The sequence below is a fragment of the Ammospiza nelsoni genome, chromosome 6 (genome assembly GCF_027579445.1).
Source record: "Ammospiza nelsoni isolate bAmmNel1 chromosome 6, bAmmNel1.pri, whole genome shotgun sequence".
Lineage (NCBI taxonomy): Eukaryota > Metazoa > Chordata > Aves > Passeriformes > Passerellidae > Ammospiza > Ammospiza nelsoni.
The window spans coordinates 32089489-32115813 of NC_080638.1; the positions used below are offsets into that span (position 1 = coordinate 32089489).

Here is a 26325-nt window from a genome sequence, read left to right on the forward strand (position 1 = left end):
ATTATTTTTCATATACTCAAACTGATCTCTGAGAAAAAAACACATCTCTAAAAAGCACAGGATATTCAAATGCAGGGGGTTTTTGTTTGTTTGTTTTTTTAATATTTAATTATACCAAAGACAAGTTTAGTAGACAAATAATGGAAAAAATAATGACTTAAGATAGAAAAAGCAATAGTGAGGACTGCTACTATAGTTCTCTATCCAAATGGTGCTCCAACATAAATGGACTTACGGTAATTATCAAAAGGAAAAGTCTTGGTTTTATGGATGAGGAATTTCTTCCAATATATTCAGCACCAGAAATTATCTGGAACTTCCACTGGTCTGCTTTGATACTCAGGATCCTATTCTGATGTGGGACATTGCCAGCATAAGAGTAATCTATATGGGTGAGGAGCAAGATCTTTTGTTCTTTTCCTGTCTAACAGAGAACTAAATAGTAGAGCAGATGGATGGATGGACAGACAGACAGACAGACCCCTTGTTTGTTTTGCAATGCATATTATCCTGGAAGCTGGGCTGTGACTTAGCACAAGATTCGTGTGGTATGCCGAGAAAGGCAGCCTCAGCCACCAGCACCTTTCATGACTTAGATGTTTCAGTCTTAACTAAGTTTATGAGCCCCTTTATAAAGGGGGAAGGAGCAAGACAATTCTGCTTTAAGATAAAGCACAACCTGGATCTGTCAGACGTAGACTGAATACTTGTGCAAAAGATCCTTTTCTTCCATCTTGGAATATCTTGACGTTTCTTCATAAAGCCCCATTTGTCTGTGTCCACCTGTTTTGGTCTCTTTCTTGGATGGTAAATTCAAGGGGAGGAAATTATGGGTCTACATGATTTGGTCTGCATGGTCTCCTAGGACCTGGTAGGTGTTATGGTGATTCAAATAATGAACATTGACTATCAAGGGAAAAACAATACTCCTGGACAACATGAGCAGGAAGTTTGTCATAAATGTGGTTTGTCATTTGGCATGGAGTCCACATTGCTCATGTCAGCGGCTTGATTGCCTCAATCCACTGCACTCGCTCTGCCTTGGAGCTGGCCTGGATGTAATAATGAATGTCATTTTTGGTGATGATTTTGAAAAGGTTGCCTTGCACATTGCCTTTCACTCCTGCAGAGAAAAAAAACCCCAACATGTCAGGAGGGTGCACAGAGAAAATCTTTCTGGCAGATATGAAGCTTCATAAGAATTTGAATTACATAAATTAGGGAATCAAATCTTTCCTTTTTGTTATGGATAAGACATCTAAAGCTTTTGTGTCTTTGATGTCCTTCTTCAAAACCCCTGGAAGTGTTCAAGGCCAGGTTGGATAGGGCTTTGAGCAAACAGGTTAAGTTGAAGTTGACCCTGTCTGTGGCAGGGAGATTGAAACTAAATGATCTTTGGGGCCCCTTCTAACCCAAACATTTGTTGATTCTGTGATTCTATAAAAATGTAGTATAGAAAATCTTGCCACAGATTGTATGAACTACTGTGCACTCTACAACATATCTAAAATAGTCTCTGTTTAGGTGGAGACTATTACTTGAGTTATACACTGAATGAATAATGAACCCCTACCATTTTGCATGGTAGATTGGATTTTCTCCTGCCCATAGCTGGGTTCCTTTTAGCAAGGAGCTCTATTGTTCATCATGTGCCCCTGCCCCCTAGACCAAGGCTTTTTCAGACCTTCTCTTTAGAAAGATTTTCTGTCCTTGATATCTACACATTGTGCTTACTGTCATAAAATAAATTGCTTTAATAGCAGAAACACTTATCTATGAGGCTGAGGCTCTGGACAAATGCCTGAGCTAAGCCTTCACTCCAGCAGAACTGGTTTTTTATTGCTTTCTTTATGTGTCCCCTACATTTGGGTTCTAGCAGGTCAGAAAGGAAAAGGTAATAGCGTAAGTTGAGAGGACACAGAAATGGATGGCACCAGAAGATGCCTCAAGACTTCGAGTTAACACCCAAAAAGAAAGTGGTTTCTCTTTGTCTGTTAACTCTGGAATATTAATCAGTCTTAGGACTGTCTCAGAGGTCATATGACTAAGAAAAGCCCATATAAAGAGAACACCCAAGATATGTAGAAATGACACTAAAAAAAAAGTCCCCTTTGCTTTACACAACCCAGCAGTACAGGGACTTGTGACATGCCTCTTCCCTTGCTTGCAAAGGGAAATGGAAAGTCAGCCCACCTGTGCATACGAGCAGCCATATATATACAAACCCATACCCAAAGACTGTGTTGCTACAGCATACATATAAATGTGTGACATTTCAGAGGCTTGTGCTCACCTGCTGGGACTCCATTGTCCTCCAGAGCTGAGACAAGACAGCCACGAAGAGAGAATCCACCTACTGGCTTGTTATCTTCCTGCAAAGAAAAAGGAAACAAGGCATAGCTGGAAAACATAATTTCCCAGAGCACATGCATCACTTTTATGAAGTTGGAGACATAATAGCAGTTTGGTTTTTCCAGGCATGAAACACCTATGTCACAAGAGAAATCAATTAGAACATGTAGTTAAAGGCATTACTATATTTTTTCAGTCCCAGATGTTTCCCTAATGTAGCTGGGCATGGTGTACATCCATTAAAAGCACAAATGTAGGCAATCACACTTCAAATGTACGTATGGTTTTATCAATAACAACATACTGAATTATATATATTTCTGTAAGTATTTAGCTTGCTGCTTTGCACTGAGACTGTATGGGAAAAATCTGGTTCTTTTCCCTAGTTGGCTGGCATCTTGTTTCTTGCCTGCAGGTTCTGCAGTTTCAGCTTATAGCCTTACAAGGATAATTTGCAGTGAAAAAAATCCCCAAAACCCATGTAGGAACAGGAAACAAAAAATGAACTGGCTCCATAAACTCTTTTCACTGATATGTCATTTCTATTCACTTTAAAAGTCACATAAAGCATTTCTATATATGTGCTTCTTGCAATCCTGTTTGGCTTTGTGGTACCCTAAGTATCTGAGTTGCTCACATTGATTATTACATTCATGAACATAAATTCTACTTTTCATGAGAAAGTTTAAAAATGAGTAGTAGAAATTCTATACATACTTTGGCATTAAGAAGACCCTATTCAGTGCTGGAATAAGGTTGTAAAAAATCTCAGACCCAGTATGATCCTCAAACAGTAGGATTTCAGCCCAGAAAGATCACAACCCAGGAAGAAAGCCTGCAGGACCATGGTCCCAGAGCGCGAAGGTGCAGCAAGAGAGCAATCCCAAGAACAGGAAGCTGCTGCCCAGCTAAGGAAAAGGAATCTCACTGGGAAAAAGGACAGAAAATGCAGGGCTACAAAGTCCTACAAGGACAACCTCCTAGGGTGAGGCCAGAGAAATCTAATTCCTGGAAACAGATAGAGGAACCCAGAGTGGCAGAAACATTTACAGTGTAACTGTGTCTTCACTAAAATGTTTCTAAAAGGATTTCTGGGGATGGTAACTTCCCACTCACGTACCTTGGTGGGATCATAGTAGTGCAAAAAAGCAGGATCAGCTCTCAAAACAAATTTTCTCACCTTCCAGTTTTTCCTCTTGTGCCCCTGCAAAATGGAAGAATTAAAATTACCTTGTGAAATGACCGTTTTCCGACAAGCTGAAGGGGAGACATAAATACCAAAACAAGAGGGTTTGGACCCAACAGAGAAAAATATTTCCTAACATCTTGGTAATTCCCATGACCTTCTGCTTATGTTTCTTCTTCATATATTCTCCTTCATCTCTTCCTTCCCTGTGCTGAGAACTAATAAAGCAGAGTGACAGGAACAAATGGTTATATCCCTCATTCCTCCTTTTCATTTCAGATTACATATGGGTTTCAGATTAAGACCCCATGCTGTGTGACCCAAAGGGGTTATGTCAGGTCCTTTTGCAGCTCGTTACTCTTTCACCACAGCCCTGTCACTGCTGCCAGGCCTGTGCCAGGCCCTGGGGGCATTCCCTCTCCTGGAGGTTTGGTGCTGGGATCAGGGCCAGCCCGGGGCTGGGGCTGCTGGGGGCTGTCCCTGGCTGCTGCTGCCCATGGGCAGGGGCTCCTGGGCAGCTCTCGTGTCCTGTGCTGCTGGAGACTGCCCTGCCAGCCTGTGGGGATCCTGCAGCACCCTGCCAACCCTCATGGAGCCCTGGCAGCTGAAGGAGGGAGGGTTGGCTTGGGAAGCAGCTGGTCATCCAGTTTGCACAACGTTAAGGGTGGGGCTCTGGGTACAAGGCTTCCGAGTAAGAGTGGGGCCATGCAGTGCAGGTAGGATTCCTTCTGCAAGTGGCTGTGTTATGCTTTGAAAGAGTGATTTACCCTCATCTTGTTCACAGCAAGTGTTGGAAACTACATTTTGCAGACCAAGGGTCAGATCTTGGAAACAGTTATTACCAGCAGGTACTTGTGCCCAAAAACATGTTTCACCACCACCAAAGCACCCATGTGTACATGATGATTGCCCACAGGCAAATGTCCACTTCATACAAAGGTCAAGCTACTCAGCTTTGAAATTTGTCTGTGGCCAACAACACATCCTCACTATTGACACCACCTGGATGGGATAGGTTAAACCAAAGCACTGGTGGCTCTGCTTGGAAGTGGATGTAACACCTCTGGTAGGATTTGGAGTTTGTGTGGTACTTCTGGTTTTGATGCTGTTTTGTACCTTTCAGTATATGCTCAATATGTACAGAATATCCAATTAATCCTGCCTGAGCAAGTTCCATAGTTCACTTCTTTATAACTGGATACTCTTAACTGCAAGATCTCAAGTACTGACAGGCACATTAGTTCTGCTGAGCACATCTGTCCAGCCATCATTGTACAAGTCACATTTACTCTCTAAGAAACCCTAAGAGCTGTACTGCTCCTTGTGTTCTGGGGCAGGTTCCAAGACTATGCTTACCTGTTTCACTAAGAATCCTTGCTTCACAATTGTGCCACTTAATTCAGAGATGTTGAAATGGACCTCTTCCTTGGAACTAGTACTTTTCTTACTGCTCTCAGCCTGAAAATAGGGAAAAGACAGTTCCACTTTTGTTTTTAACCTAAACAGACTTTTAAGTAGAAAATTCTGCATTTTATTTTCCTTAGCTATTTTCAGCTTATATTTCCTGAGTAAATTCTCCTCCATAGCTCTGCTGCTCAGCCTTGTAGGACCAAGATCCACAGGCAACAAATTACTGTTGTACATCTATACATGCTGGGTATAAGTGCTGTGGCCTTGAGCTGTAGCACAACTACAGCACTGCCTGCAATGCCCGCAGACACAGCACTGCACTCCAGGGACACATCTCTTTTAATGCCCAATTGTGTAATTTGTAGATCCCTCCGCATCCATGTAGCTATTTGGCTCCAGCAAAAGTGCCAGTGTTAGTACTACTAAAAGACTAGAGCTGCTCCTTCTGCAGATTTACTTTCTGAGCCTGCACATTTGCCTTTGGTTGCATGCTGTGCACCTGTACCCCAAACCAAGTGTGTGACGAGGGAGAGGAGGTGCCCGTGTGGGAGCTGCATCACTCACAAACATGTACAGAGCGGTGGAGTCATCGAGGAACTGCTCAGAGGGGTCACTGGAGCGTGTGGCCTCGGTGCTGCGAACTCCCACGGGCCTGAGGAAGTTCTCATCCATCAGCATGGATGCCAAGGTGACGGCCTCGAATCGTGACACAGCAAAGGTGTTGGAGATGAGCCAGTCCACCAGGGCAGAACCTGCAGGAAGAAAGGCAGCTCTCATACCTAGACAGTATGCTCTTCTGAGGGTAGGCAGATGGTCTCCTGCCACACAGGCTTTCACTTCACTGCAGAAACATTTTGGCACCATCCCAAAGATTGTCAGAGAAGTGCAAAGTTGGCCAAAAGTCTGGGGTTCTAAGTATGCTTCCATACATCCAAAGAGCAAGAGAGAAAGGTGTTGGAGAGCTTGGCTGCACTGCCAGGTTCCGCTGGGCCAGAGCTTATCCCACTATGAAGGCAGTACAGTAGCTCCCTTGTCCCTGCAATGTGGCATAACAGATGTGAGGTGGCTCTGATATATAATGAGGTGGCTCTTTGCCTGCCAGATGTACCTGTGAAGGTCTCTTTGTATCTGTTGCCTTGATCCAAATTGCGGGTCAGCTTAATTCCAGTGCTGCTGTCATACATTCTCTCCACTATATTGCTGCAAATGAGAGCACAGCACAACATCAGCAGATGAAAAAGACAGGCAGAAATAGCTGTATACTTTCTGTCAGTGCCAGGGGTGTCCTCATGATTGCCCACATAAAGATGGGAGGTATTCTAGGTACTCCCCCAGAAGCACTGTCCTAAGTACATTCCAGGAAAACTTTATTCTCCCAATGGCAGCACTAAACAAGATGCCTCACAAAGAACCTTTCAATTCAGAGGACTTCAAACTGATCCATAGTCAGCCCGATTTACCTGTTCAACACAAATCAAATTAATGTAAGACTTCTGTTTCTTAATCAGTGTCCATTTCTTTAAGTGTCCTCTTGTTTAAGATGGGGCACTCTAAAGTCCTAGTCTGGATTCCAGATACCAGCTTTGAAAACTCAGCAGGGCACAAAGCCACCACGTGGTGCTTCCCTGATGTTACATCCTTTGAGGTAGTACATCTCTCCAGGGAGAACATTTGCAGCTGACCAGGAAGGTCTTCAAGCCAGCAGTGAGGTACCTGTGCTCCCACATACTCCCAAAAGATGATGGCCAGGAAAAAGCACATTCCCTGTGCAAACCTAGGGCAGCAGTTCAGGGGTTCATGGCCACACAGGAGCGGATCTGTGCAGAAAGGAGCTTCCCTTGGCCCTCCCCGTCCATCAACTCAGGCACTTTGCACACCACAGCAACAACAGAAGGAGAAATCATATACACTTACTGGAGGCTGATATTTTCTAGCAGTTTGAAAGAGTTCTTCATTCTTTGAAGTTCTTGTACCTGTACTGGATGACCAGCATGAATAGCTCCAGTGATGTCCAGAGCCCAAGAGTCACGTTCCTCCCTGGAGCAACATTCAAGGAAATAGTCTGTATTGGTTTTTGTCTTTAGTTTGATGAGTAGCTGTGGAGAAAGAAGGACAAAGCAATAACATCATTTAGCTATTTTGCTCCTCTTGCAATTTGCTTTTTTTAGCATTGGCCCAAGTGACACAAGTAGTCTGACAGTGCATCCCACCTGAGCAGTTCAGAGCAATTCTTGTTCAGAAGGATGGTGGGCACAAATCTGGGTTGTTTTTGGTGGGTTTTTTGTTGTTGTTTGTTTGTTGTTTGTGGGAGTTTTCTGTTTGGTGAGGGTTTTTTTGTTTTGTTTTGGGGTTTTTTGTGGGTTTTTTGGCTCTTCTATCCCACTCAAATCCCTGGGTTTTCAGTTATAGACATGTTTTACATGGATGGATCTCCTGGAGAAAAGAGCAGACCACACAGATACCCCACATACATGAAATATGCATTGCTGCTACCTATAGGAGAGCAGAAAAACACAGGAGGAACGTTTTCTTCCAGAGTCTTCTTGCTGAAAACTATCTACAGCAGCAATATCCCATTGCTGAAGGAAAAAGGAGTCGATCTGGCTGCCTGGGAGCACCCCATGGATACCCAGGCTTTAAGGCAACTACCACAGGTGATATTCCCTTTTTTCCCCACCCTCCTCAGGTTCTATTGGGGTGTTCATGTCCTCTCTCCACACACTGTTGGGCTGATGCACTTACATTTTTTTCTCCTCACTATGTGTACAGGAGAAGTGGTTGGGGTTGTGTTTTTATTAATAGCTGACTCACATTTGGGCACACACTGAGGGAGTTCAGTGCTTGTCCTGGTTACACTGCCAGTGGCAGCTTGCTTTTGGCTGGGCCTAATTCTGGAAGCACCCCAGTGGTATGGTTGAAGTAGTGGAAGCCAGGAGGAGAGGAAAAGATAGGAAGAAGTTAGAACATGAGTGACATAGAGAAGAGATACATTTTTCCAGTCATACCGGTCTGTTCTCATATTCCAGGCATGGACAAGTGATAGTGCAGCCATCCAGAAGGATCCTGCCCTTTGGAGAAGGCTCCTTCTTGCCTCCTTCAATTTTGTAATACAGCAGCTTATCCTGGAGCAGAACGAACCATCTCACTTTCCAGTTCCGAACAACGTGTCCCTGCAGGGGGAGAAATCCACATAACTGATTGTACCACTGAGAAATGGCCACATTTTCTTCTTGGCTTCTTGTATTAAATAAAAGCACAAGAAGTCATTGTGAGTCCTGTTCTCCCTGAAATACACATTTTAAGTAACAAAATAGCACAGCTCCATCACCATAAAATCACAGAGGGATAGAAAAGTGCTGTGCTCTTTCTTCAGCCTGGAGAACTTTGCTGGCACAAATTGTTTCTTGTAAAAGCTCACAGGAATTATCCCAAAGAGCTGATGTAGGTTCTCACCTGTCTGCTGACAGCACAGGCTAAATCCAAAATGTGTGAGGGCTCTTGGCAACCAGCTCCTCCTCTCTGGTTACCTTGAGTGCTGTCTTTTTCATTTTGATGTGGTTCGAGGTGCCAAGTGGTTTTGCAAGAGCTTTGCTGGGTGAATTGGCTTTTCCTCACATCTCCCCCTTACTGATAATGAGAAATTTCAACCCCATCTGTCTCCAACTTCCTGGGCTAAAACATTCCCTGTGCTACTGGTTCCTGTAAAGGAAATATGCTTTTTGATGACAAAAGACTGAATGAAGGCTGCTGTTGAATGCCTCATGGATTATATAATACAGACAAATCCTCCTATTTTTCCTCTGTAAACAGCCCCCAGCTCTCTTTATTCTGGTTAAAGGACAGCAAAGCCAGTGAGGGCTGGCACTGGCAGGCTTAGTCCTGTCTGATGGTGTCTGGTCCAGCTTGGCTGTGCAAGAAGCTGACTTGTGTTTCTACAGGGGATGGAGTGTGACAGCCAGCAGGCAAAGCAGGGGGTAAAGGAAGCTCTGACACCTGGGATAGGGTGGGCATAGCTAGAAGAAAGAAACATGTAAGGTCCAGTTATGGCATGAATCAAAGCTCATTAGCTCTCTGTAAATAAAGGGGAAACCCAGCAATCTCCAAGTAAAGGTGGAGTAACAAGTCTCTAAAATCCAGGGCACTGTAGATCCAATGTTTTCTAGTCTATACTAAATACAATTTATCTATCTCAGGTTTGTTCTCTCCTTCCCTTTGTGTTCCTCAGTTTTTGTTTTTTTTTTCACCTGTTGTAAAGTTACTTGGTCATATTTCCTGTATGTTCTTTGCTATGGCTCTATTCTTTGCTTCTGGAAAATGTTGTCTGTTCTCAGGAGGTTGCCTTACCTTTTAAAATTTATCTTTACCTAATTCCACACATTCACTTTATATTTATAGTGCATTACAGTACATAATTCTGCCATTTATAATGCATTTCGATAATCTCCTTGCTTCTGTTCTCTTCTTATGAAAGCCCTGTTTTCATTACCTGATCCCATCCCTTCCTTTCTCCTTTTTTCTCTGTGGATCCCTGTTTCCTTTGTCCCTCTGCTTTAGTTGTCCCCTTTGTGCTCTCCTTCCTGCCAAGCTGTGTATTTGGGTGATGTTGTACAGACTGGCAGTCACAGCTCTGTGTGCTGCCAATCGCCTATTCCTCTCACTCACTTGGTGCCTCGGCTTCCCATTTGAATTCAGCAGCCACTTAAGAGCCAGAGCTGTAGCCCAAAGAGGAGATGGGCAGCTGGGATGCTCTGCCCTTGCTGCAGAAGGCAGGATGGAGAATAGCCCCTTTTCCACACAGAACTTCACTTGGCCAGTGTCTGGCCAGGAACCCTGCCAGGAAAACTCCTGACCAGGATTACCTTCATGTTAGCACCAGAAACATTGCCACGTACTGCACAAAAGCATTTCCCTAGGCGTGGCAAAGCTTTGAACAAACCTCTCAATCACATTTTTTTCTATGAAATCAAGGACCATATTAATCATTGAGACAGGTTCTTGGTACTAAAAGCAGTTTATGCCCCTTGCTAAATTGCCTCCTTGTGTTCCAGCAATGATTGACTCGGTCCTACAGGGAGAAGTATTGGGAAGGTTGAAATCTTTCAGCTCTTTTCACCACATTTTGACTAGAATTTTCTAACAACACTGCTTGAGGAGAACGGGAAAAATAAGTTATTTCAAAAGTGTGCATTGCTTTGATCCCCTTCAAAAAGGGGATCCAAAAAAGGGGTCGTTTCTCCATTCTCTTCCATGAAATGGGAAGCTCTGCACGGACACGTCACTGAAGAAGGCACAAGCTATTCTAACCCACCCAAAACTTCTCCTTCTCTCCATCCTGCCATGGTGGTCCCCCTGCTGCCGCGGGTGCTCCCTGAGCACAGAGGTGTGTGAGGTGCAGCCGTACTGGCTTTCCAACACCTGAGGCATCAATCCTGATGGCTAATTCACTTTCCTCTGCAGAAATGCCAGCACAGGGAAGCTTGCGGGGGGGTAGGGGACAGCCGCGGGTCACGCAGCTCCCCTGGGAGGCACCTGCACAAGGCTGGAGGAGCTCCTTTCCCAGGAGCAGCGGCAGGAGCCCCCGACCCAGCGCCCCGCGGGCTCGCCCCGCTCCCTGCTCAGGAGCTGCTTCATGTCGGAGCGGAGCCGCCCGGAGGGGAACAGAGCACTCACCCGTTTGACCAGGAAGCCCTCCTTCAGCACTCCAGCTTCTTCCTCCATCGTGGCCGGCAGGGAACGGAGCAGAGCCCCCGCCGAGAATCGCCTGAGCCCTGGCAGCCTGTCCCTCTGCACAGGATTTGTTTAAGAAAGCTCATTTTTCTTTGCTCCCCTCCTCCAATGTGACGCACTCTCCCTCTCCTGGTTTTTTCCCTCCCTCCCTACCTGTGAGATATTAGTTAAACAGCGAGCTGGCTCTGATGTTTTACCTGCCCTCGGGGAAGTAAAACAAAGGGATGTCTAAAAGGGATTTTGAAAGAATTTCACTGAATTTAGTAAAGCAAAAAATCACCACCGAGCGAGCTGGCCAAAATAAACAGGTAAAAAATGACAAATCAGATATTGCATGGGAGGGGGAAGCAGAATTTTAAAACCGCATTCCTCAAAACTTCAGACTAAACAACTACCACCTAAAATTTCTCATCTAACAAACCCATCTCTCAGTTCTACAGATTAGCACAACTTGTAAGTGTAACATTCAGGATATTATGATTACAAGGAGACTTTCACAAATCTTACAGTAACTTTTTGCTGAAAATTTATTTTCCCAAAGAAGCTCCAAAAGCACCTAAGAGTCCACTCTACTTTCAGTGACCCCTTCGTATGTAAACCAAGATTCTCAACCTAATATTCTAAATCTCTACATAAGCAGGCTTCCAGTAAAGCAGCCTGATCCTTGAACACTGCAGTGACCTCTTGTACCTCCTGAATGCCTTGAAACAGACTGCCTTTTGTGTCTAAAGGCAATCTCAGATGTTTATTGTATTTCTGAAGACTTTAGCCACTGTGACAAATCTGTTTAATATGAAGTAATATTTCAGAGAGTGCTACTGTTCTGAAATAACAGCCTTTGCTGTACTGTCAGCATTCCATGACTCTCACTAAAATTAAGGTGATGAATGTGGGCAGAGCTGTGGGCTGTGATAAGAAATACAAGGTAGAGTATAGCAAATAAACAAAAGCACTCGTTGCTATGTTAAGAGTCCGGAGGTCAAGTAAGACTAAGTGACTCCAATATCAAGGGGCACGCTTTCATGCACTATGGAAAAGGAACAAACAAGTTATTTCTTTATACATTTTTATAACTTCTAGCTAGGAATAGCAAGACGCTGAAGATTTGAAACCAAAATTGTGCTGGAGACAACCCAGAGAAGAGTCCTGCAGAGGCCATAAGAATACAATGGGTGACTAAACACTGCTGGAAGTTAGAAAATTGATTCTATATAAAGAGAAAACATGCTGGCTGAGATTTCAAAAGCAGAAGTTACCTGTGCAGCTCCTACTGTACCCCTTTTGACTCTTGGGAAAAGGCAGGCAGCTACCAGGCAACGGGCTCAGTAAGTCATATCCCAGTGTTTGCTCTTCAGTCCACCTAAAGTACAGTAACAGAACACTTGGAAAAGTACTTTGTGCTGCTGGTAGATAATATTTTCAAAGTTATCAATGGAAAATTTTGTAGTTTTAAAAAATATAACTGTAGCCTTAAATAAAGAAAGAAATTAACCAAACAAAATGTTTTTTGTTAATTGAAAAAATAATCTCCATCTCTGTAATATATATATATATTTGTAGATAAAAGATGTATTCAGAAACAGAATCTTGGGGGAAAAAAACCCTGATAAAGCCAGAAAAAAAAAAAAAAATCAGCTCACCATGTTTTGTACATCAGAATTACACTGGAAGGGAAAAAACCCCCAAAAACTCAAGTCCAGGTTCACAAGAGACATTACTGCTGCATGCATTTCCTGGACATGCACTCTTTATATAACCAGCTTCAAGAATACAGTGTTCCACAGTTTGGTATTTGAGGTTTGACTTCACATTGTTCAGCTTGTTACTGCAGGCAATTTAGTCAAGGTGCTATTTCATGCTAGGGAGGACAGGTAGAAGCTTGCAGGGGGCTCTGGCTCAGACAGTGATCTCAGAATTGCTCCATAAGCAGTCCTCACTGAAGATCTGACAAGCTCCTTTTCTCCAGCATGCAGACCACCCACAACCCGGCAGACAGATCTTGGCAAAATTAACTTTAGCAACAAAGAATTCTATTGTCAAACTGCTGGTGAAAGGTGAAACAAACCTTGATTCAGCTGGTCATTAAATAACAGGTTTTCTATCAACTACTTATATAGAGCCTTCACTTCCTTCAATACTTCGACTCAAAAGTATTTCTTCAGTACTTTGGATATTTATGATAGACACACCCCTTCCTCTCTGTCTCATGTAGTTAATCAAGGTTGAAAAACTGCCCCTGTACTGCTCCCTGAGGCTGAGTAAACACAGATCTTTCAGGGTCAGGTAGTATAAAATGAGTCAGTAGATCTGAGCTGTCTGATTCATGCAGGGGCTGGGAATGCAGGTTCTGGCATTGAACCTTCCGGTGGAAAAGGACATGCTTTGATCTGGATAAACTTAGGGAGCTCTACATGACATCTTCTGAGGGCCTTAAAACTCACTGCAGAGAAGAGCACCCATTTCCTCAGGTAGGGTCCCATTTTAGAGTGCTTTCCACATCAGTGTAGTATTGTAACAAAAAAAGAGCAGTTGAGTGCTTGACATTTTCTTGCCTTTGAAGTGACTCCCAAATTCTTTATATGCTATAGAATTTGGAATGGGATGGCCAGAAAGAGTTGCCTTCCAGACCACAGGATGCTACTCAGGCATTCAGGGGAGGGAGAAGCAGCCCCACAGGTCTGAGTGCAGGCTGTGCTGCTTCAGCTGGCACCTCCCACTCAGTCCTTCAAGAAGTCTCACACAGCTGATTCAGGGAACCTGCCCAAAGGAAAGCCCCGTCCCATGCTCTGCTGCACCCAGCGTGTATCATCATGTCACACTCAGCACTGGGGCACTACAGACACCACAGTTTTCAAAGCAGTTTCTCATGACTTTGCCCTCCAGTGCAGCACTCCCAAATTAGTTCCTTTAGTGAATAAGGGATGAAATATGAAAACAAACCACATCAAAATGAAGCATGATGAAACATTTCTAGATAGAAGTGAAAGACAACAAGCATTCAATAGTATTCTGACATAACAGCGATTTTAAAATTAACTGTCGAAAGGTGGAAGTATTTGGAAACAGTTGTTTCATTGTCTGCACTCTTAAAAATCAAAGTGCAGGTTCTGCTATGAAGAGCAACACACCAGGTCCACTGCACCTAAAGAAAAAATCTGTGAGCCACAATCAGAGAGAAAACAGCAAGGATTTGTCACTGTATTAAAAATCAGACAAACCACAACCCCAAGGAAGCAGGGAACCCCTTTTTAGGAAACCACTGTTTTCCCTCATTAGAAATGGGATACTGGGCTGTGGGTTACCAGACCTGAGCCAGAATACCCGTTTGGGTTTGATTTTTGCATTAAATACTTATCAGATAGTACAAGTAAAACTGTTTCCAATCTGTCAATCTTAGAAAATCAAACTGAGGTAGGAAAGTCAAACTGAGATCCTTGCAATGAACCCATCAGGCTTAGCCCTGTCACAGGTATTCCTGTCCCCTTCCACTGACTGTTAGGTGCAAGTGGAGGTGTTGGCATTGTGATTACAATTGTGCAAATAGCACAGTAGCTAAGGAACAGCAGGAATGTGCTGCCTGGATTTAGCAACTCAACAGAGACATTTACAAAAACCCCTTATTTTAAGCACTTGGTAAGCAAAGACAGTTTCACAAATGGAGAAAGAGCCAGGATGAGACACAAGGCATCAGCTCAGCAGCTCCTAAGATCTGTAAGTGGAGGAGCACAGCAAGTTCCCAGTACTCCCTCACTAACAGGCCTCCAAAACACATTTATACCTCCTTCTTCCTGCTCCTGCAATACATGAGAAGGGATCTACCAGGTTGTCTCGTGTCTTTTATTTATTCTTGGCTGAAATATGCTCAAGAGAATAGGGAGAAAGGGAGAACCTGTTTTTTTTCCTGCCAGGATGACAAGAGATTGGAACGCATTTATCTGAACCTGCTTTGATATCATCCTCACCAACTTGGTGATTTTTTTCAGGCACCCAGAACTCAGGACTCAGACTTTTACCCACCAGCACATTCCAGCTCTAATTAAAAAATGTTCTGGTAGCTACTGTAGAAATTTAACAAATGCTAAGTTACTGACAGAAACAATGCTCACCAATTAACACAGCAAAACAGCTCTCACAGATTATACAAAGTATAATCCCTTCATTGCACTCCTTCCTTCCTTGCAGCATGCATGGCTCACTTATCAGTCCTTCTTCCTTTACAGAATTATTATGGCATGGAGATCACATGGTGATGGTTTTAAAATACTTTGTTCTTAACTCCAAGTACCCACCTATTGTGTTTAACAGAAGTGAAATCACTATTTGAGTGAATGGGCACAGTTGGAAGGCTGTCACACACAGCTGCTGAAAAGACAATTTGAGAAAATTATTAAAAATATTTTTTCTTCATTTTGCGAATTTGCACATTCAAGTATTTCCCAACAATCTGTAAAGACTGAAAGGTGTTTGCCCTTTTTTGGCTGTGATACCCCAGCATGGAAGAGCAACACACTGCAATGTGTATGCCCTTTTAGAATGCCTTTTGTGGCAACACCACGTAGCAAGCAAATAGTTTGTACCATGGCAATCATAAGAATGTCTAGTTAAGGCTCAAGGCCTCATCCTTCATGCATTTTCCCTCTGGTGTAACAATGTATTAAGAAAAAGAAATGGGCAGTATGGGACATGGCAATGAGAAAATAAATAGCAACACATTTAGAAATCTAGCAAGTCGGAAAGATTATTTAAAAAGCACAACTATTTTCCCTCAATTCCCACTGAGAAGGAAAATAGGAAATGAAAATTCTTTTTTTTTTTTTTTTTTAACTCCAGTTTAGAAAACACATCTTGTTTCTCTTCTTCAGGGAAGATAAACAGTTTTTTTTTAGAGTGAGTTAGTTCAGTGTAAATGGGATACAGGGTAGGCAGAACTGAAGGTCATGTTGCAGTGAGCTCACAGACAGTGGCTGCCCATTTTGAACTATGTAAGTTCATTAAAGCTCCTGCTATATTCATCCATCAGAGCAAAGTGCAACTATAAGTAGTTTTTCATTTATTAGCTATGTTTATTGGACTGGAAACAAGCTATTTTCAAAGTTTTCAAGTTCTCGGTCCCTAAATGCAGATGATAAACAAAGGAAATGCTAATTTCAACATATCTGCACCAACAAACTTGCAAGGAAAACAATGTAAAACATTTTGTTCCACTCATTTCTCAGCTTGATTTAAAGCAAACAAAAGAAAGCCCTTTCAATGTCAAAGAGAAGCCACCCATTGATCATACTGTTCAGGTTTTATATTCACACCACTCTAGGTCATATGACAGAAGAGGAGGAAAAAACCCAAAACCTTGGAGTTAGATAGCCCAGAAATTTATTGAATACTTGCTCAAATACATTCTGGATAGAACTGTTCCACTTGCTTGGTTTTGCTGCTCCCAGGAAAGATCATGAACAGATGCACTGAGCTGTAACCACCAATTAGGAATTGTTATGTTTGAAAGTGTTAAGTATGGGGCTGCAAACTCCGTCTGGCTAGATCTGGGTCTTGAATTTGACTAGGCACCTTCCTTTCAAAGGGATCAATTTGTGTAAGTTGCTGCACCAAATGTTATTTAGAAGAGCCTTTTACATTTTGGTCTTTTTAAAACAAGAAAACACTTCATATATTTGCTTTTGAAGTTTTCAATACTGGAATAATTTAGTCCAGAGTGTTTGCAATGGGGTTTCTAATTTTTTCATATGGTCTCTCTTCTAAGTATGCCAGAACATTTAGTCTTCTGTTTTGGCTTCCATTTCCTCGGCATCATCATCCCCATCCACTTCAGCATTTTCTCTCTCCAGTCTTTCCAACTGCCTTGCAAGCTCAGTCTCGTCTGTGTCAGTGACCACCTTAGGCTGAAAAAAACCAAACCACAACACATGGCAAAATGTCATAAAGAAAGGTCACATCATTTGTAGACTCTGATTCTACACAAAGAGCAAGAGATAAAACATGTCCTGAAGTCACACAATAAAACCCAGGAAAATTAGATTTTCTAGCCATTTGTTTATTTCAGGAACAGAGGTCCTGATTTTTCTATTTTTTTAAGAACAACTTTCTGCTCATATTTTTTGTAGCACTACTCATCTTGCTCTACTTTAGAAATATTGCAAGGAAGAAAGTTGTATTTTAGAATGTAATTTGTTCTTACCTCCATCTGCACATTAAAAACTCCTCTTTTCTCCTCAATTTTTTCCTTAATTACAGCCATGGCTTGATTCAGAACAGACAGTCCTTCAGTTCTCTCCAGTGTAGTAGTAGTCATCACATAACGAGGAGGGGCTATCAGATTAATCTACCACATTGTAAAGATTGGGGAAAGAAGCAAACTCAGTAACAAAGGAAAAGATATTATGCCTAGTTACACCAAAAATTAAAAGCATTAAAACACATATGTTTTCTTTTTTTTTATGATGACTGAATAAGTAAACTATTTCTTTTGTTACAAGAGACCATTATAAAAAGAAATTTTCAAAGGAGAAAGTACTTGCAAGTTTTTTAAAAACACTTACTCAGTAGTTCACTTAACATCCAAAAACTGTTGGGGAAGAAAAACTAGATCTGGGTACAGTAGTCATTCTACCAACACTCAAATGTCAGTGGAGCAAACTTCCCTTTTCTTACACAATCTTATACCTGAAAATAAAATTTATTGCTCCCCAGCTAAGACTGCATAAAGGAACAGTGGGTATGTTCTGCGCCAATATTAGACTTTAATAAATTGAACAGAATAAATAAAGCGTCCCAAACTTTGAAAGGCACTGCACAACCACAGGCAGGACTGCCAGCACGTGACTGAAGGAAGTTTGTTAAAGCCCTGCTGGAGAAGAGCTGGAAATCAGGCACATGGCCTGATGGGGCAGAGCAATTGCACACCACTGGTCCCTAAGGGCATCAGAAAACTTTGCCTTTGATTCCATTATTAAGACTGACACTCACTTTGATGGGCATGTTCTCCGTGGAACAGTTCAAGCCTGCTCTCAAAGCTTCTTTTACTGCATCTATGCCTTCATAACCATAACAGGCCACCTCAATATCTATGACAGAGAAATACAAATAATAAAATTTTACCATTACCAAGAGCTGCAAAATATTTAAAGCTTAACTTAAGCTTTAACAGATCTTTTTTGCAACAAATGTTTATCCACAATGAGAGCCTCAGTACCTCCCAAGTGTGAGGAAGGCATTACATTTGCTTGACTTTTAAGTTGAAGTAAGAGTCTTTTAAAATTCTTTAGACAATGCAACATTTTACCTTGTGCTTTGAAAAGCTGGGATACAAAACTATACACTCATATTCACTCACTTCTCATCCACAAATAGAACACCAATAATTATGTACTTCACATGGGGAGATGAAGATATAAAAGCAATAAATGCCAGGGAAAATGCAACATCAGGAAAAGTGAAATGCAAAAAGGAGCACATCCACAAAGTTATGGAATTCCATCAGCAATTACAACAGAGGCACAGAGGCATCACTTGAGGAGCATTAGAATACATTTTTATAAGGTTAACACATAGTTAGAATTAGTTAGCTATAGCCTTTTGTAGGTATTTGAAAATCAAGGCATAAACTAATACTGCTGGTTACTGACTGTAATACCCTGACCAGTGTAAAGACAAAGATTTCTTGACCTGCATAGCAATGGCACAAGACTAAGCTACACAAAGAAGGTAGTTTCACTTCCAGGTGACTCACAAAAACCTGCTAATTCTGAGCTCTCAGGAACAAATTCACAGAGGAACATCCCAGTCAGCCTCAGGATGAGAAGCCAATGGCAACATTCTACACTTGTGCTGATGACAAAATTAATGACAGACCATCAGAACTAAATAGGCAGTATGAAGGAAGTAAGAAGACATGCTCTTTAACTTTATTTTCAAAAGTGATGAAGTGCTATTCATGTTAATAAATGCACTCTTCATGGCAATTACATCAAATTTTTGAACTCTGTTAACTCCTGGCAGTCTCAAGCAATAGGTAGAGGAATTTTACATTACCTTACTTTTGTACTCTTCTAGATTTCAGAATGGAAAAGGCCTATCTCTTCTCTCCACAGTAATCAGCAAGTGTTAATGCTCTTCAATATACACTTGCAGAGCAGAGGCAATTTCTCAATCTAGTTAAAAATGTGATTTGGCTACACTATCTGTTTAATGGCAAGTGTGCCTTTAGTCTGTTCTGTAGAGCCAGATTTACAGTTTTGAAGTATGTCTTCTGAAGTCATGCAGTCATGTGCTTTTTCTGCCACACTAAATTAGTAAGAGACAAACTAGCTCATAGATTAGAGATGTGCTAGGCTTGAGCTGATATATTCTACTGAATGGTTTGCAATCAACCTGTTAGAAATACTATTTTCTCATGTTTATGAACAAGTGACTAAGGTGCATGCTGTAGCTGTGCTGACAGAGTTCAATTATCCTGTCAGGGAATCAATGAATGTAAAACTCTGAATAATGAAAAAGAATATTGTAGATGCAGTAAAAACTATAAAATATTTAGTTTCATTGTGTGCCAATGCAATATGACAGAACACATATTCTATCATGACAACCAGTCCGTGTTCCAAGGAAACTGCACTTTGGGAGGAAAAATAAAAGCCAAACCACCTTGCACTTTGGGATAGAACCCACACAGGTAATTTGAAAGCAATCCTTGATTAAGGTGTCTTAATTCTGAACAGCTCCATTCAAATATCAGCATTATGAACCATTAGTTTTAACTGAGTTTATGGTTTGCAACAAGATACACTCTCTCAAGCCAAGGATCAAGACAGGTTCAAGGAGCACGTGGGATGAACTCACCAGCTCGGATTTTGACTGCCTGTGGTGTGAGACGTCTGTTAATGTTGTCAATCAACACACGCCTCTCTTCCTCTGTCAGATCCAGGCTATCCAGGATTGCAGGGTCTCTGAGCCAAGCAAAGCAACGTTACAGAACTTATACTGAAGAGGAACAAACACAATATAAACTTCTGGTACTAATTCTACTTCTTACAAATAATCCTAGATACCTACTAGGCAAAGAAAATGGAAATTTCTTAAGAACCCATTGAAACACTACAAGAAAATGAACATATCTATTTTCAAAGCATTTTCTACTGGTAAACATAGCAGTTTACTCAATTTGTTCCTGGAAGGAATAACCTGAATGATTTAAATTTTTTTTTAAGCAAAGGAATGGCTTTTCTCTTGCTTCCTCTATATAAGATAAATAGAATGTGACAACTATCCAGCTTCTTGATATTTTTATATTTTCTCCAAAGTGAAAATAAACTCATACCACATAAAAGTAAATCCATGATGAATCTGGAGTTTTGAAATTATTTTAGTGTTTCATTCAAACACAAGATATTTGTCATTCTACAAAGTAACCCACATTCATTCCATGTTATTTGGTACTTGTTTTTAACAGTATCTGGATCACAGACAGATATTTATCTGCTGGCTGCATTCTCAGCTAAAGCAAGGATAAAGGCTTTTTAAATCCCAAGCTCATAGTTTCAAACTCAGAGATCACAGAAGCAAACTCCTCTGCTGTTTACCAACATAAATTAGCAGTTATCTTTTAAAGAAGTGGCATCAATTTTCTATTGCTGTATTAAATTCACCCCAAATCTATCTGAAATAGAGAATATAACCAAAAAGTTCCTCACAAAAACATCTCCTGTTCTGCAGAGACAAAAAGTCAGTTTTCTGAAAAAAACACCAGATCTCCTACAATACCACCAGCAGGCAAACACAAAATAAAACGGCCCAAAAGCCAGAGGTAATACTAGAGATTGGTCTCTGCTGCTAATAAAACAGCAACTTTCATGTTTTTGTATGCTAAGTATAGAGAGTAGAAGGGCCAAACAAGCAAACAAAAGCCAGAAACATGACAGGTTTTACAGATAAAAATATGAAGCCATATGGCAGAAGTAAATTATGGTATATACAAGTTTTGCTTTCTTTCCAAACTATCCTGTTAAATCCACCTGTTAAAGCATTTGGTAGGCTTTCAACAATAGGTCCCCAATATTTAATTTTTACTGATCAGAAGGTAAATATACTGTCCAATTTCTGCCATAGGCATCATGCTATGTGAAACTTCAAAACACTAATCGTCAGTATAAAGAAAGTAATAACAAGCCAAATTCTTAGTGAGAATTCTAAACTTCACACAGCAATCCAGCAAAGCCAGGAAGGCAGCAATATCCACTAATCAATTCTACTCAACTGCTATACATTTATGTAGGAGCATAACAGGATCAAATAAAATTTGCAGACCACAGTCAGAAATCTTAAGGCATTACTGATGGAAAGATCTTTTGAGAACAGACAGCTTCTGAAGTTTGTGCTCCAAACTGAATAGCAAGTGAGGAACAAAAGGCCTGTGCTCAGGAGTTTTCATGAGTATACAGCTGAAGCTAAAACAGCCAGTGTAACTAGAGGTGGTTTTTTTTTTTTTTAAATTATATTACACAGATGTTTAACTAAGTATTTATTTATCACTTAAGAGTGATCTGGAATTCCTTTTACAGCAGTATGTCCAGATTTTCCCTTTAGCAGTAAATTTGCTATCACTAGAAAAGCATCATTACAATATGAAACAAAACACATTAATTCTAAACAAGGACACAAGCCGTTCCTTCCCCCAAAACGCAGAGCTGGTTTTCAGCTACTTAAACACTACCGAGCGCCCTGGCTCCTAGAGTCACTGCCGCTTCTGACAGCGTTATTACTGCCATCTAGCGTTCAGCTCCACTGCACCACGCACACACCTCGGGGCTGGGAAATGCAAAACTGACAATGTTCACTGAGAAATCCAGCTTAGGATTGACAATTTCACAGCAAATTCTGTAGAGTGAAACCAAATACTTCGACTCTGAAAGCAAATTAAAATATCAGACTCCATTTAAAAAATAAAAGCCATCTATCTCAGTGCATATTTCCTTAGCATCACAATTTCCACCTCTTTCTGTTCATAATTCCATTTCTAAGTTTATGATCCTGCTCCTTAAATTCAGAAGTGGAGATAAGTAACAAGTCAGCTTGCTGCATTTAAAAAAGAAAAAAGTGGAAGAGTGACAGTCAGCTCTGAGTAGAAATGCCTTCATAAAGGTAGACATAAAGCTAGGTATTTCTGATAAAATCTGTCTGGGACTAAAACCAGGCAAGTTCTGACACACAACTGAAGACCAGTGGTTCTTCCTCTATTAGACTGATGTCAAAATTTACTAGATTTACTTGACCAGTATATTCTTCATACTGATTCTGGGAAAGAAGCCAAATGACACAAGCCAAAAGAACATGGTGACAGGTCTACTTAGGAAACACTTGTCTGCAATTTGAAATAAGCCCCTAGAAGCATAGAAGAAGTCCTTACGAGACTGCATGCTTGAATGCATCATAAGCACCATATCCAGGTCTTTTGTACTTGTCATCAAACACCCAGGCAGTTCTCTGGAACAGGCTCTCCAGCTGCTCATCCTTAGTGTACTCCAAGACTTCAGCAACATGGCGAAGGATGCTGTAAACCTGCAATAATGGACTGCTAAAAACCCCAAACCAAATACTGAAAGAGACAAAAATTTCTACTTGGAAGTGTTAAGACCACACAGCAGTAAGGATGGGAGCCTGAAACTACCAGCACATCTTTCCAATAAAAAGTTGCCCACAGTGTGCTAAACCTGCACATACTTTTGGATTTCTGATCATTTAAATATATCCATTTACATTATAAGTTCTTAACTGACATCTTTCTTGATCGATTAATTATTCAATAAGCAGCTTACCATGTAATGCTCATGGACACATAAGCTGGTTATATATCTTTGCAGAGATAAATGAGAATCACAGTATGCCTAACACCTGAATGCTTTACTTTTATCTTATGTCTGTGCATTTTGGTTGCTCAAGAAAGAAGCTTGAAATACACAGGGCCTAAATACAGAAAGGCAACTTACAGTCTTTGATTTTGTGAATTTGTCTTCACATTTGATTGCCTCCTCTGGAGAAACTCTTCTTTTTGACAAATCAATATAACCTGTTGGGGAAGATGATTTTAAAAATGTCAGCCACTGTGCAATCTAAGTCTGATGCCTTCAAGAGAAACTCAAGAACAAACACTCTGGCTCAGGATTTGCCCCCTGCCTACAGTATCCTGATATTTTGCTACAGAGAGAAACAAGACCAAACCTTGATGAATTTAAGCAAATTATGATCCAAATTAGGATTCAAAATTCTTTCAACTGTAAATACTTAGAGTAGCAAATTTTATCTCAGAAAATAGTGATCTATTATTTTTATATTTCTGTACACAGTTTGGGAAAAAAATTATTCCAGCATACAAAGAAGCAAATGTAATGCATATTTTTTTAGTGCTCAACACAATTTAATTAAAGCCTGGCATCTCATCACTTTAGCTCTGAACAGTTTCCTAATAAAACAGACTCAGCCTGAAAGAAATGCCCATGAAAAAATTTCTTTTGAACTCTCTTCTAAATTATAAAAGGCCTCCACCTATTTCTCACAAACTATATATTCTCCAATAAGTTCAATAACAGACCACTAGATGAATTCCAGATGTGTTTCTCTGTTAATATGAAAACAAGATTAATTTGTAAAAGTATAATTTCATTAGAGATGCTGGGAAACTTATTTCACTTCATATTTATCTGCAGTAAGTTTATATCTGCAGTAAGTTTATGCCTGCCCCTCTTTCATCTCTGCTCTTCCTTATCCCGTCATTCATTACTTATTCTCAGAAGCATTCAAGAAAAGCATGTAACTTGAGAAACGTCATACCAACAGTAACATTTCTAGGAGATGTACTCAGTGTTTATTATTTCTGTATAGCTGGATAGAGATTTTAGAGATTGTGTGGAACAGCATTATCAAAATCTGAAATGTTTTCAATAAAAATTACATTTAAAAAACCTTCAAAGGGAGGAAAAACCAAAACTGCCTGTACAATTCTAACTTTTGTCTAAGGAATTCACAACGATTACGTACTTGTCATCACCTTTATCAACAAGGTTTGAGACTTGTTAAAAAACAGGATGGATGGTGAGCACTAAATGCTTAGCATCTAGATTTTTAGTTCTACAGCAAATGATCCTTCTCTTCAGTTGACTTAGAAAATCTACATAGGTATCAAAAGAAAATTACACTTCACTACAGTTCAGTGACTGATCTGGTGAGGAGCCATTTAAATCTTTACTGACGTGATTTACTTTCATTAACCCAATTCCCAAAGGACACAGAGGAACAGAAGAACGATCATAGGTATGGTCAGTGATCGTCTATTTTACTTCAACGCTCAAAAAAAAGTAGCCCTGACAAAACCCACAAACACCTGCTTGGTTTATCTGCATTTCTGTGTACAAATTCAATTGTGACAGAGCCCAGCACATGCCCAGATACCTTTCTCTTTGTCGACCCTTATGACGACGACGCACTCGTTCCTGCCGATGCGGATGAGCTTGTTTATGGAGCGGATGCGCCGCCTGGAGAGCTCACTGAGGAGGATCATGCCCTCGATGTTGTTGTACTCCAGCAGGCTGACATAGGCTCCCATCTCAGCAATGGAGCGAACGTTGACCATCACCACATCCTCCACCTCGGGGAATTTGTGCTGGTAGAACCTACAGCTGAGTCCCGGCATTCTGGAATTCCAGCAGAAAAAACATTTTCATTTCACATTACATCACTGCCTCCCCCTACAAACACAGCAAGATACCAGCAAGGACTGGGGATGATAGAGAGGAACGGTGGCAGGAAAAGCAGCAATTAGGATAAGGTTGTGTTTAGGTTTTAATAGAAATTAAATAATGAATTAACTTGTATTTCAAATATCACTACCAAAACCATTTCCTAAGATGCTATTTCTTCGCATTAATGTAGAAAAAAGCTTTGCTACTCAGACTTTGTTACCTACTTCACCCGTCATACTGCCTATACACAGCACACTGGAAAGGCTTCTTCTAGTGCTGGAAAGGTGGCACTGCACACCTCACAGCCATCTAAAGTTGTGTGTAACATTCTCAGAGATTCACAGAATATGCTGAGCTGGAAGGGACTCTCAAGGATCATCAGCTGGACTTTAAGAGCAGGAGGACATGGGAGAGCAGCTCATGAAGGATTTTGCATGCACATAATAAGACAGCATGTGAGGCTAAGGAAAGAAGAGGCAGATGGAAGCTTCTGTAGTACTGAGGAGAAGCAGACTCCATGACTTTTAAACTCAGCACTGTATGTTCACAGTAATCCTGCAAGACCTGCTCCAGAGGCCAACTGTCAGCAAAGAAAGCAAAGGCATTAATCAGAATAGAACTAGCCTGGCCTGAACTACTGAAAGGGCAAAAAAAGTGCCCCACAACAGACTGCTAGTGTGGAGGTGAAAAAACCCAACAAAATCACATGAAAAAGGGAATTCCTTCATTATACATTCAAAATGAAAAAAGGGCAAAAGCAGTATTTCATGATCAGGTAGTGGTAAGAAGAAATGCTTAAGCTGCTTTATTTTTCTGACAATGAATCCATATGCTCTTAAATGTGTAACTAGATTAGTTCGGTTGTCTATGCCTTAAAGTTACACACAGAAAATTTTCTACGGTAGCAGGAGCCTAAGATGCCAAGTCAAAGGCATCACTCCTTCAGAAGATTTTAGTCACCATTTTAAAGTTTTAGTCATGATCTTTACAGCAGTCCTAGTGCTTCCTAGATATAAGAAAATTTAAAATCAGAGTAGGAAGATAATGCCAAATGCTATGCACACATGTCCACACAATTCAGATGGCCACGTCCACCCTTATTTGCATTCCTAACTTGTAAGAAGGGGAAATACAAACTAGCAAAACTTTATAAAAACACTCTGAAGGTTTTGTAAAACTTTGTCTAAGCCGAAGCTGAACAAACAACTCCAAGGTTAAAAAGGAAAACTTTACAGCTCGGCTTTCTAGCCCACTGCATGCAGCTCTGCTCAGTCCTGCCGGTACTTCTGGGGTACAGGAGAAAGCTGCACTGCAAAGCGACAAGCTGGAGCCACAGCGGGCAGGAGCGGACAAGCACCGCTCAGCACACGGCGCCCTTCACTGCTCTCCCACAGCCACAGGGTTTTCATTTCGGCCTTCTGGGGAAGGTCCCCAGGAGCAACACTACGCCCACCGCGCCGAAGCTGGAATTCATCTTTTCCAGAGGTTGGACACGCCTCAGACGAGGCCCTCACGGCCGCACAACGTCCGCGGAAACCGAGCCCGTCGCGACCGGCGCCGCCGGCACGGGCGCTGCCCCACGACCGCCGCCGCCCGGGAGAGGGGGCCGGGCAGAGCCCATCACCGGCGCGGCGCCGGCGGGAGGCCCGGGGAGGGCGGCCCCGCGGCTGCCGAGCTCCGGGCGCCGGTGCCGTCACGCCGGGCCGGGCCCCGAGCGGCGCCGCTCCCCGCGGCCCCGGGCCCCGCCCGGGAGGAGCCGGAGCGCGCGGCGGTACCTGGCTGCGGCCCGGGGGGTCCCGCGCTGCGCTCGCGCCCCGCAGTCCCGCGCTGGCCCCGCTCGTGCCGCCGCGTGCGCCCGGCCGCTGCCGCCCCACTGCGCAGGCGCAGAGACGCCGCGGCGAGAGGGGCCGC

General features: G+C 41.9%; 2 protein-coding genes across 3 annotated transcripts; both read right to left on the bottom strand.

Annotated features, from left to right (window-relative positions):
• Positions 1-79: 79 nt before the first annotated feature.
• On the bottom strand, positions 80-10796 carry PLEK2 (pleckstrin 2). Its single transcript, XM_059474426.1, has 9 exons — positions 10619-10796; positions 7954-8118; positions 6863-7044; positions 6057-6148; positions 5513-5700; positions 4895-4996; positions 3473-3556; positions 2294-2372; positions 80-1123 (listed from the first exon to the last, which is right to left on the bottom strand). Exons 1-9 carry the CDS (start codon positions 10664-10666, stop codon positions 996-998), a joined length of 1068 nt encoding a protein of 355 aa, XP_059330409.1. The 5' UTR covers positions 10667-10796; the 3' UTR covers positions 80-995.
• Positions 10797-16022: 5226 nt separating this feature from the next.
• Positions 16023-26299, bottom strand: EIF2S1 (eukaryotic translation initiation factor 2 subunit alpha). Of its 2 annotated transcripts, none has more exons than XM_059474621.1 (8): positions 26190-26299; positions 24125-24366; positions 22666-22745; positions 22086-22237; positions 19523-19629; positions 17654-17751; positions 16866-17009; positions 16023-16569 (listed from the first exon to the last, which is right to left on the bottom strand). In XM_059474621.1, exons 2-8 carry the CDS (start codon positions 24363-24365, stop codon positions 16444-16446), a joined length of 948 nt encoding a protein of 315 aa, XP_059330604.1. In that variant the 5' UTR covers position 24366; positions 26190-26299; the 3' UTR covers positions 16023-16443. The 2 variants fall into 2 exon arrangements, with proteins under 2 accessions (XP_059330604.1, XP_059330605.1); XM_059474622.1 differs by lacking the exon at positions 26190-26299 and adding an exon at positions 25648-25874.
• Between the last annotated feature and the right edge of the window lie 26 nt (positions 26300-26325).

What these genes read in the sequence shown, in the direction of transcription:
- PLEK2 (XM_059474426.1), bottom strand. Translation starts at nt 10,666, where the DNA reads ATGGAGGAAGAAGCTGGAGTGCTGAAGGAGGGCTTCCTGGTCAAACGG. An exon ending in AGGGCTTCCTGGTCAAACGG is followed by an intron (nt 8,119 to 10,618) that starts GTGAGTGCTCTG and finishes CTCCCCCTGCAG; the next exon opens with GGACACGTTGTTCGGAACTG. An exon ending in CTAGAAAATATCAGCCTCCA is followed by an intron (nt 6,149 to 6,862) that starts GTAAGTGTATAT and finishes TCTCATTTGCAG; the next exon opens with CAATATAGTGGAGAGAATGT.
- EIF2S1 (XM_059474621.1), bottom strand. Translation starts at nt 24,365, where the DNA reads ATGCCGGGACTCAGCTGTAGGTTCTACCAGCACAAATTCCCCGAGGTG. An exon ending in AATTCACAAAATCAAAGACT is followed by an intron (nt 22,238 to 22,665) that starts GTAAGTTGCCTT and finishes CCATTATTGCAG; the next exon opens with GTTTACAGCATCCTTCGCCA. An exon ending in GGCAGTCAAAATCCGAGCTG is followed by an intron (nt 17,752 to 19,522) that starts GTGAGTTCATCC and finishes TCTCTGTCATAG; the next exon opens with ATATTGAGGTGGCCTGTTAT.